We start from the raw sequence: 12,610 nt of genomic DNA, 5'->3' as shown, positions 1-12,610 counted from the left end.
TACATTAAGCTTTACTTTTACTTCAATATAACATCTTATATATGTTTTTATTTACTTTAAAATAGAATTTTCAGAAATATTTTCCTAAACGTTTCTTTTATTCTTACACCTCAACTATGCAATTAATAAGGGGAGAAGAATTCAAGTTAACCTGATACTAGTCTTCAGCATATGCAACATATTTTACCTCACATGTCCAACATTAAACAAGATTTAAGTATATTATTAAAAGCCTTAAAAAACGTTTGTGTTGTTGTTGTTTCATTCTTGCTCATGTTGCTGCTGTTGATTCTCGTCATGGGTACCACTATGTCCCTGTTACCTGGGACCTGAAACCCCACTGCCTCAGGTTCCCATATGAATGCTGGGATTACAGACATGCATCACTATGCCTAGTTAGAAAACATTATTTCTTAAAGCCTGAATGTTTGTTTCAGCTTAAGGATGTTTGAAATGCCTAACGTGAAACAGAATAAAAAACAAAATCTAGAAATATAGAGAACTTTAGCTATCACTGATAACACTTACGGGAAAAAATGAAGAATATCCAATTACTTTCACCAACATTGAAGGCAGGAAATTAATCTAAAAATAACCAATTCACTGACTAATTCTCACATGTTATTGCTCCGCTAAACTGTCAGGAATATTACTATCCACTCTACCACAGTCAGGTTTGATCTGGGAGAAACCTAATAAATTCGAGATCAACGTTTCTCCTTGTCCTTCATTCTTACTGTCTGTATCTCTTCCTTCACTAAATATTAATCCTTCACTTCCATTCTCACTAATCCCAAGGCTGTAACGCAAATATTCTGAGCCTTTATCAAAGCATGTGCAAAACTGCACAAGTTGCCACTACACAACACACAGTCTCTCGCCTTACTTTCCATAGTCACACGAAAGTCCATATAAATTGCATCCACTGATAGAATCTCACAAAGTCTCAGAAACGACATTTTACTTTTAAATTTTAGAGCATTAAAATCAATTCAATATGTTATCAGATGATTCACATCATACACCATCACCTTTCTTTTCAAGTTTTCTTATAGTCTCCTCAGTTTCAGTTTGTTTTTTTCTGTATAAAATTTTCAAATCTTCTAATTCATTATTCTTTCTTTCTAAAATCTGCAAAAAATGTACAGTTTTAACACACAGAATTAAGTATAGAATATGTAGTTATAAGTGAGCACAGTATTTTGCAAGTGTGTCTCATAAATGATTCCAGCTAAAAACAAAAGTTTCTTTATATACACTGATAAAATATAAATGAACTAGAATACCTCATTTTACATGTTTTATTTAGAATTTTCACACGTAATTTTAAGAACATTATGAATTATAATTACATAAATCCCTGAAACATAACTGAGAAATTAAACGGTTGTGACGATGCAGAGAGAAGTCATCAGAAACGGGCTCTGCTAGGCAGTGCACCCGCGCTCCACTGACACACACCGTCTTTCAGTTGAATACAGCCAAGAATGCTCCTACCAGGGTCTCTCTGCTGTTTCACTGCTTAGGGCCCAGACCTCTTACACATTTGGGGTGATAATTTATAATAGGCTCCATTTCTATCCAGCTGTTTTGTGAACCAGAAAAAAAAAAGAGTTCAAAATGTCAAAAACCTCAATAACTTTGACACCGTTTATATTGTACCAATTGTTTCACTGTGATCTTACACTTTAGAGTAAAAAAATCAAATTAGAAACAGAAGTAACCAAAGTAGGAAAGTGAATGAACAGTAAAGAATGTTACCCAGGAGCTCAAAAGAAACCAGAGTGAAGTGGGAGTAGGCCTGGCTGCTGCTTTTATAAGAAAAGTTGTTCAACAATGCCAACGTATTTTTCTTAATGTTTTTATTAGCAGCATTCTACTTTACCTTCTTATTTTAGTCTCAACCCCATAGCTGCTGGACCATATCCCCACAAACCATGAGCCAAAATATTTTTCCTTTCTTAAGCTGCTTTTTCTCAGGTATTTGGTGTAAGTCGTATGAAATTATTAATATTAAGTAATATAATATTTATAATAATATAATAAAAATATTAAAAATTGGTACCAAGAAGCAAGGGCACTGATGTTATAAGCGTGACCATCGGTTCTGGGACTTTGGAACTGGTTTGCAGGACGGAAGAGGAAGACTGGAGAGAAACCCTAGAACACTATACACAGAGCTTAATTATTCTTGCTTAAACTATTCTGGCTCAAGGTTGGAAACTAGAATGCCAATAAAAAGGGAGAAAGTCAAACATAAACTGGTGTATCAGAAGGGGTTGTGAACTCTGGGCTAGATGCTATTTATATTTTATTCTAGCAAAGAATTTGGCTGCATTCTGCTCATATCCTGAAAATACATGAAGCTTAACTAAAAAGTCATACACAAATTTTGTCAAAGAAATTATAAGACAGCAAAGCTAACTCAGGGTGTGGCATAGCTACTACTTACTGTTTTAGTCAGATTTATAGAAAATGAGAGCAGAAAGAAATACACAATTTGACAAATAAAAATTTTTGAATCCAGTTAAAATCGACAACGGAACAGGTGGGAACAAAACATGTGTATTTGTTAAAGAGAATAGTGCCATTAAAGAGAAACCACAGATTTTGTACTGGGACAACAGGAAAGGAGCCATGAAGGTCAAGACTTCACACATCTAGAGCAACAGAGTTACAGCAGTGCAAAATTACCTAAATTTTCAATTTGAAAAGAGTGTGACTAAACAAAGAGCAGGAAATCCTGCTCAAGCAGGGTTACCTAGCAAAGTGTTTTTTCCAGGTTCAACCTCAAAGACAACAGGAAATTCAGCTGTGGCCCAAGGGGGCTAGGCTACGTCTCAAGTTGGTATAAAGACATAATGTTGTTCATGTGGTGCTAGTGTTTTCAACTCTGAAGAGTGAGGATGTAACAAACAGAGGCTTATGCTGGATTCTAGAAAGCTCCTGAGGCCAAGCAATGGCCTAAGAGAGAGGCTCTCTGTGTTACAGGCAGCTGAGCTGGAGAAACAAAGCTAATCAAGCCCAACGGAGCCCATATGATATTGCCACAAGACTTACATGCCTGGCACAGAACCGGAAGGTTTGGTATTTTCCATGATGAATTTCATTGTTATTTTGGTCTGGTTTTTCCTTTCTACTCTGCCTTCCTCCCCTTTGGAATAGAAATGGTTTACCCCATGTGCTGGAAACATAAAGCTTTTTAATTTAAGAAGGACTCACATTTAAGGGACTGCCTTGAGTCTCTAAAGAGACATACATAGCCTTTGCTCTTTTGAACGGGACTGGAACTGTAGGACTATGGAACCTTTTGAAGCTTAACTGAATGCATTTTGAATTTTGAGGCAGCCATACATGATCTTACAGGGCTCAAGGTGGAATGTTTGGTGTGGATATACAATGTCCTCCACAGGCTCAGGTGTCTGAACATCTAGTTCCCAGCTGGTAGAACTATTCTGAGAGACTGTGGACCATCTGAGAGATGAGGCCTCAGTGATGCAAGTGGGGTTTTGGGTGTCAGGCATTGAGGTTTATACCCTATCCCACTTCTTGTCCTATCTATTTTCTAATCCACAAATGTGAAGCAACCAGCTGCTGCAAAACCCCACTGCAACAGAGATAGGTTCCCTCTAACTCTCTCCACAATGCTAGACTGTGTCCTCTAAAACTATAAGCCACAAAAAGCCTTCCTCCCATGTTTCTTGTCAAACATTTATCATGATGATGGAAAGAGTAATTAATAAATATACCAAGAAGCTTACTTCAAACTTTATCACCATGATGCTGCCAAATATCTTTAAAATTCATTTGTCTAATATATTAATGTATTATTCTCAACTGGTTCTATTTTCTTTTGATATTTTATAATAAAATTTTATTATATAAATTTATAATGAAAAGTTTTATTTAAACAAAAGTAAAATTCTCATTATAGCAAAAGTATTTGCTTTTATCATTTTAATGGGGAAGAAAGGAAAATAAACACTTTTTTTTAAATACATAAGGAATCGTTTCCTTCTTGTTGCTTAGAAAAAATGATGAAGAATGACAAGCTGGATCAGTGAGGAAAGTGCTTGTTACACAGTATGAGGGCCTGAGTTGAGATCCCAGGACATGAAGGCCAGGCACGGTGGCCTGCACTCAATGCTCCAGTGCTGGGGAAGCAGAGAAAGGCAGATCCAAGGCGCGGAACTAAATAGACTGGTCAACTAGTCTAGCCAAAATAGTGAACACCAGGTTCCATGAGAGACTCTGTCTCAGAAAATGAGCTAGAAAACAACAGAGGAAGAATCGTAAAGCAGCCCCTACCCTCTACAGATACAGGTCGGGGTAATCATGACCTTATACGCACTTCACACACACACCACTTGTGCACACACACACAGACACACACCATAAGAATCAAATAATATACTTGACTAAATACTGAAGTATTTTGTTTCAGAGATGCTTGCCCGCACAATACTGTGGCCTCAGTTTTCTGCCTATGCCCCTGCTCTGTTTTCCTTTGTTTAATGTTTGAGACATGATCCCTCACTCTGGAGCCAGGCAGGTCTGGCCATGCAGACTGCTCTGGTTGTGCATGCCACTACTCTAGAGACCAAGGCAAGAGGATGATGAGGTCATGGCATGCCTGGACTACAGATGTGTTTGGTGCTGGGATTATTGTGCCTAGCTGATTCTGTCTTTGTTATTCAGTTTAGAAAAGCAGACACATGGACTTAGTTTTGAAATAACATGTGCAAACTTTCTATTTGTACAAAACTTATGTATTTAAAACACACTTTATTAAAACTAAAATGTTAAATAATTACAAAAGTAAGCATAAATTAAAATTCTATGTAACAAACCATGCTTGACATTTGCTGAGACAATAAAGGAGATACAAATTTAGTTCACAATATTGAAATATTGCGGCCATGCTTGATAGGGCAGAGCTATAACCCAAACTACTTGGGAGGCTGAGACAGGATGATCACAGAGTAAGCTTAAGGCCAGGCAAGACACTTACCAAGATATTGTCTCAAAATAAAAATATTTTTTTAATGGCTGGGAAGGTAGCCTAGTATAGTAGTTCCCTAGCATTTAAAAATATTTGGCTCAATACTCAGTAACACACATAATAAGCAAGTAAGTAAATAGTAAGTAAATAAATAAACAAATGCTGAAAAATTGAAAGCACAAATCTGAGTAAATATTCAAAAAGAAAGCTTTGATTGTCAGTGCTGGCACTCTACTACATGCAGTCAAAACCAAACAGAACTAAGTTCACGAGTGTGTGTGTGTGAGTGTGTGTAAGAGAGAGAAAAGAGAGAAGAGAGGAGAGAGAGAGAGAGAGAGAGAGAGAGAGAGAGAGAGAGAGAGATTATAGGCCCTCAGGAAAATGAACTTTTATTTAAAATGAAAGCTCTATTGTATAGACTTTGGATCTTCACTCTGAAGGTACCAAAAGTTCTTTTTGAGCCTAAAAAAGCAAGGTGCAGTGACACTCATGAGGCCTAAGTGGGAGAAAAACAGGGCCAGATGGGGAAACAATATGATGCTTAATCTAATTAATTAATTAAAAAGGAAAATGAATCAAAAACCTAGTATCAGGATAAAACAAACTATAGTATTTACAGTTGTTATTTTATTCCAGCTTTCAACTTGAGAAGACACGGTAAGAGAATAATGAGGCCAAGGCCAAACTGAGTAACTTAGTGAGATCTCATCTTTTTTTTTTTTTTCTTTTTTTTTTTTTTTTTTTTTTTGTGAGATCCCATCTTAAAATAGTTCACATGTATAGTATTTTCTGGTCCTAAGTTTTTCAGATACACAGACACACAAATACACACTCACAAAAATCTTAAGTAATAATCTAATAAAAGGTATATGAAATTCAGCTTTAAATTACAGTTGAAAAATAGGTAATGTAAAAATAGGACAGAAATAGACACATTTTCACAAATAAAGTTTACAGATAACTTTTGATGAGATTTTACTTTAGCACATTCCATTTACAACATATACCATCACCAAACACCTAATCGGTGGATAGACAGACATCACAAGCCGCAGAGTACAGTAAATACTGCATACAACAAACATGATATATACTCTACCTTCTGCATATCAGCATCATGTTTCTGCTGCAGCTTAAGTTTGTCTTCATAAAACTTTGCTTCCATCATTTTTGTTTTCATGTCCAACTTCAAGGGAAATATTTTAAAGATTACCAGAGAGTCATTTTATAGTGGTGCCCTGTTCTTACATTCAAACCCACACAGTATTTCCATCTTTATTATTTTCATTTCAGTAAGTCTCTCCCAACTTCTTATCTTGGCTCACATCTGCACGCTCATTTCAAAATATTCCTATTAGCCTATGTGTTGAAATATGACATTCTAAGAAAGAATATTCATGTAAACAGCAGATTACTGTCTGGGCAGCTGGCTCAGTTAGTAAAGCACTTGCTATGCAAGCATGGCTTTGATCCTGAGCCGATGTTGTGAACAACCACCACCAAACCAGGCATGGCAATGGACATCCCAGTTCTGGGACAGCAGAGACAGGAGGATCCCTAATACTTACTGCCCAACAGCTGAGCCTACTTGGAAAGTTCTAAGCCAATAAAACTGCTTGCTCATTTCAAAAAAAGAATGAAAACAAAGCAATAAGTAACTTCAGAAATTAAAATTCCAGTAAGTTAATTAAAAATCTCAGTAAAAATCCTTACAGTAAAATGGATTACATAGAAAACAGAATAGTTAGAAATAATGGCTAAGTCAGAGAATATGGATCATTTGTTAAGACCAACAATAAATTTAAATATATATAAAAGAATAAAATTATGAGCTCTTTGAGACAGAGTGAGAAGACGAAATTTATGAGTTGTGGACACAGAAGAGGAAAAATGTTGTGTTAAATACATTAAAAAATATCTTCAATATAATGATGGAAGATAAATGTCCAATCCTTGGGAAATAGATGACCATCCAGATAAAAGAGGCATACAGAATACCAAATAGGCAGAAAAGAAATTTCTTCACATTACACTACAGCCCAAACACTAAAATTTCGGAATAAGCGAATTTGTGCTAAAAGTGGCAAGAGAGAAGGACTAAGTCACTCAGAAAGGGGAGCCTATCAGCACGATGATTTTTCAGTGCAAACTCGTAAACATTAGAAAGGCATGAAAGCATATGTTTCAAGTTTTGAAAAGTCCCCAGCTGCCTACCCAGGTACTATATCCAACAAAACTTTCACAACCTAGGAGAAAGAAAAACTTTCCATTATGAAAGTCAGAAAGCAATATATGAGTACTAGGCCAACACTACGGTGGACACTGGAAGGAATACTTTGAATGGAGGACAATGATAAACACATCCAAGAAGTTATATGGAAAAAAAAGTTTCCAAGACAATTATTAATCAAATGAGGGCTTAACAACCATCAAACACTACAAAATCAACAAAATGGCAGGAATTGAATTAATATACACCTTTCAATAACAATTCTGAATATCTGTGGACTAGACTCACCACTAATCAACAGACACAAAATAACTGACTAGATTAGAAAGCACAATCTCTCTTTTTGCTGAATCCAAGCAACATGCTTCATAAACACAGACAGCCACATTAGTGTGAAAGAATGGGCCAAGGGATTTCAAGCCAATGGAACCAGGAAACAAGTGGGTGTAGGTATTTTGATACCTGACAAAACAAGACTTCAAACCAATACTACTGAGAAGGTATAATGGTCACTTCATTATATCATACTATATCATACTGATAAAGGAAACAATCATCAAGAGAACATTATAATTTTAAGCATATTACACTGAGCACAGGCGACACAATTCCGTAGAGCAAATACCATGACATTAACACCAACACAGTAATAATGACTGTAATACCCTATTTTCACCAACAGACAAGTCATCTAAGCAAAAAACAAACATCATTGATAAAATGCATCATAGATAAAATGAATAGGCTTCTACAGAGAATTCCACCCAAAACTGAAGAATGCACATTCTTCCATCAGTCCCCAGGACTTATTCTAAAACCAGCCATCACAGGGACACAAAGCTAGTCCCTCCCCCCACACCACCAAAAAAGAAAAAAAAAAAATAGACATAACTTTCCATATTCTATCTGACCATGGAATAAAACTAGAAATCAGCAGCAATAGAAACCACAGAAAACACATAAACTCAAGAAAACTAAACACTAAACATAACACTACTGAATAATGACCGGGCCACTGAAGAAATCATAGGAATTTACACTTTTCTAGAGCTGAATGAAAACTTTGGGTGTAAGTTACATTCCAAAACCCGTAAGATACAACAAACACAGTCCTCTTAGCTCTAAGAGTTCATGTGACAAGATCAGGGGATTCTAAAACCAACAATGATGCATCTCAAGGTATGGGAAAAACAAGTCCAAACATAGTAAACAGAAATAATTAAGATCAAGGCACAAATCAATGAAATAGACACAAAAACAATTGAAAAATGAATGAAGAGTTGGTGCTTTGAAAAACAAAATTGATAAACCTTTCAACGAATCAATAAAAGCCAGAGAGAAAAGACTAAAAATTGTAAGACTAGAGCTAAAAGGGCAGATTACAATAGATAGCAATGAAATACAGAGAAACATGAGAACATAACCCCAAACCTATATAATCTATAAAATTAGAAATACAAAAGATTGAAACTCTAAACAGATATGACCTACCAAAGTTAAAATCAACAACAACAAAAACAGGAAGGTAAAATGCCTAGACTCATTCATGCTCAAAAGTTTGTATCCAGCTAACATGGTTCCCTGGCATGGAATGGCTTTTACATTATTGCTCATCTATTCTAAACTGCTCAACACATGAAGAAAACTCAGATGAGGAAAAGATGATACATTCTCTAAATAATTAACCTTGTAGCCTAAAATTTCCCTGGGAGGAAAACCTGGCACAACTGGAAAGAGAAAGAGACAGACCTCATCACCTCTACCCACTAATATGACATGCCACCCCTGCCAGGCCTGTTGTTTGAAGATGCCTTTTACTTTACTGATATTTATTTAACCTTACAGAATCTCAACTGAAGGTTGCATAACAAAATTTGCTGTTTAAATATTTGATATTTCACATTTTTTATTTTTAACTAATGAAACTTCCTGTGGATATTCTGTATTTTCTGTTTTAACTCTTTACTTCTTTCATAATTTATTTGCACTCTTTATTAAAATAGTACCTTCAAGATCACAAAGACATCATTTTTGTTTTTCATACAAAGAACCTTTGATCACCAAATCCCAAAGCTTCTGTATCCTTCACTTGTGGTGGTTTGAATGATAATGGTCCCCATAGAGTCATGTGTTTATATGTTTGGCCACAGGGAGTGCCACTATTAGGAGGTGTGGCTTTGTTAGAAGAAATGTGTCACTATGGCGGCGGGCTTTGAGGTCATATGTGCTCAAGCTACACCCAGTGTGGTACACAGTTGCTTCTGTTGCCTGTGGATCAAGTATAGAAGTCTCAGCTCCTTCTCCAGTATCGTGTCTGCCTGCATGCCTCCATGATGATAATGGACTGAACCTCTGAAACTGTAAGCCAGCCCCAATTAAATGTTTTCCTTTATAAGAGTTGCCATAGTCATGGTGTCTCTTCACAACATAAGAAACCTTCACTGTTGGGCAACACAGTGAGAAGGTTGCTGTTTTCACCCTTCTTCCAGCAGCTTGCCTAAGCTTCTGTGCTAGCCACTACTCTAGGACTTTGGGAAATGTTTCTCTACTGTTTTTGCATTTGTCTCATTCTTCTACTACATAAAGGTAGCCATTCTCTCTAAATGAGTCCTGCATTCATCTTCACTACCTAAAAACATGAGCCCCTGTTGGCCTTATCTGTGTTCAACTGTAGCTTCTCATTTAGAGGAATCACAGTCTGTCTCCATAGGACTTCTGTGTCAATGGTCTCCTCAGCACCTCCAGTGGCAAGTGCCCATAGAGCATCCCATTCAAGAACCAGAAAAATCAGTACTCGGTATGCAGCATTAAGTTCTGTACCTTAGCCTCCTCTTTTCCCCCGCCTTCTCAATGTCTAAGTGATTTCCACATTAAATCCCATCAGGACTGGCTTTATTTGCAACCTCACCTGACACTTCTTCATCAACCCTCCATTAACTGTCACAACAACCTCTTCACCCTTTTCCAACTTGCAGCATACTAATCCATCTGAGAAACCACTGCTGACTTAACTGCCTCAAGTGCACTGAGAAAAATCTCATTATCTCCTAAAACCTCCAGAGGGCCCTTGTCTTGTTGACAGCAATATAAATTTCTGACCAAAACTCTCCTCTTCCCCATGACATACCAGCCAAGCATACATAAGCTCTAGGCCTTATTTCATTCTCCCTGTCTTCAGCTGCCTATTAAAATATCATACAATTCAACTTCTGGCTCAAGCATCGCTTCCTCCATAAAGTCCACCACAAACTCTGCTGACAGAAGCAAATGTCTCCTCCATTACACGTTACACTGTTTCCTCCTCTATGTTGTCTTTTAGTTGCTTTGCACATCTTTCTTTCTTAGAAATAAAGATTAAGGTTTGAGGGTCTTCTCATGTATATTAAAAAATATTTTATAGTCATATTTTAATAATATTTATATACTTTGACAGTTTGATTATAGTCACTTATGTCCTTTGTGCTGTACAAATGTATGCATGCATACATGCATATTATGTATATTAAAATTAAGTTTTACATCTTATAAAAATAAACAAGTGGGCCAATATGAGAATATGAGCAGAGAAGCCCTTCTTAAAATAGTGCACTAATACTGCCTTTTCCCATTACTAAAAGCTAACTGGTGTTCTTATCTCCAAATCTTCTAGTTTTAAGGAGGTTTATTTTAAGTCTGAAGTATAACACCTATGCCACTTGTCCCCATCAAAATTTCAACAGTGAAAAAGTTGAAATAAATGGGGGAAAATGCCCTTCCTTATCTGACTCAACTCTAAGCATATACCTGGAAGATATCCTTAGACAATTTCCTTGAACATCCAACCTAAGAAACCCATATTTGGAAGAAATAAGAAATTTAAAGATCAGGGCTGACTTCAAAGTACTAGGAGTATTTGCCACCCCACGCTGTAGAAATCACAGCTAAAACAGAAACGGAAGTTGGATGGCTCCACTTTTTAAAGAGCCTTCCACAAACTTTTTGAAAAAGAATTTCTGAAATTTCTACTTAAAATTAGGCCCTATTTGCTCTGGAGTGTTTACTTCAAACAATTGCTCTGAGGTTGTACGTTCCTACAACATTAATAAAGCCAATACATATGCTGACTCATTTAACATACAAGTCTCTTTAGGTATAAAGACAGCCTACTTAAAGTATAATTAACAAAATTTAGAATTAACTGCAAATGTTCATTTTATTCAACTTCATGTTTACAAACTTTATGCTAGGCATCTTCTCACTGAAAAACAATTTTCAAATGTTCTATTCAATCAGTTATTCACATCATTCATGAAAAGGAGCAGTGTGCTTATATAAAATACTGCCTTTTATTATTTCCCGTCCAAAATATGCAAAATTTAGTATTTGATACTGAAACTGACAGAATACCAAAATAAAATAAAAAATCATAATACTCATTAATGACTGTAACAGCAAAACAAATTAAAAGTTTTTCAGACAGGCATCTTCTACACTAGAAAACTACTAGGACCGGGTACAGAGGTGCAGCCAGCATGCCTCTGGAGAGGCTGAGGCAGGAGTGGTGCTTGAGCCCCGGAGCTTGTGGCCAGCATGGATAACATAAAGAGACACTGCCCCACATATGCAAAAGAGGAAAAAATGTTTGTAAACTAAAATACCAAGAAATGCCCCTGTAAGTTGACCAACTCCTTCAAGCATATCACAAGAACCCAAATATACAAAAGCAAGCGAATTTTATGTTGATATATGGAATAACTACAAACTCTACGAGCTTTCAGTGAAAGTCAGCATGTGCCCTTGGTCAGACGGATGAAGCTTAAGGTTTATAGCATTGAACGAGCCTAAAGCACGGCACTGTCAATCCTCCCCACAGACCAGTAATTTCCACAACGCTACTAGCAAAGCCAGAGTGACACACTTGTGTTTGGTCATGCTACTAGCCAAGCCAGAATGACACACTGGTGTTTGGTCATGCTACTAGCCAAGCCAGAATGACACACTTGTGTTTGGTCATGCTACTAGCAAAGCCAGAAAGACACACTTGTGTTTGGTCATGCTACTAGCCAAGCCAGAATGACACACTGGTGTTTGGTCATGCTACTAGCCAAGCCAGAATGACACACTTGTGTTTGGTCATGCTACTAGCCAAGCCAGAATGACACACTGGTGTTTGGTCATGCTACTAGCCAAGCCAGAATGACACACTGGTGTTTGGTCATGCTACTAGCCAAGCCAGAATGACACACTGGTGTTTGGTCATGCTACTAGCCAAGCCAGAATGACACACTGGTGTTTGGTCATGCTACTAGCCAAGCCAGAATGACACACTGGTGTTTGGTCATGCTACTAGCCAAGCCAGAATGACACACTTGTGTTTGGTCATGCTACTAGCAAAGCCA

At 36.9% G+C, this 12,610-nt stretch overlaps 1 protein-coding gene across 1 annotated transcript in view; it reads right to left on the bottom strand.

Moving 5' to 3' along the window:
- Positions 1 to 12,610, bottom strand: part of Cep112 (centrosomal protein 112) — a 382,050-nt gene that overhangs the window by 332,969 nt on the left and 36,471 nt on the right. Inside the window, 2 exon segments of the mRNA XM_055592186.1 lie at positions 1,032 to 1,131; positions 6,102 to 6,188. Of these exon segments, the coding sequence (XP_055448161.1) occupies positions 1,032 to 1,131; positions 6,102 to 6,188 (187 nt within the window).

Source organism: Psammomys obesus, unplaced genomic scaffold (assembly GCF_907164565.1).
Source record: "Psammomys obesus unplaced genomic scaffold, mPsaObe1.curated_primary_1811, whole genome shotgun sequence".
In the NCBI taxonomy this organism is placed as follows: domain Eukaryota; kingdom Metazoa; phylum Chordata; class Mammalia; order Rodentia; family Muridae; genus Psammomys; species Psammomys obesus.
The sequence above is the reverse complement of the archived record's forward strand: the minus strand, read 5'-3'. Positions and strand labels throughout refer to the sequence as shown.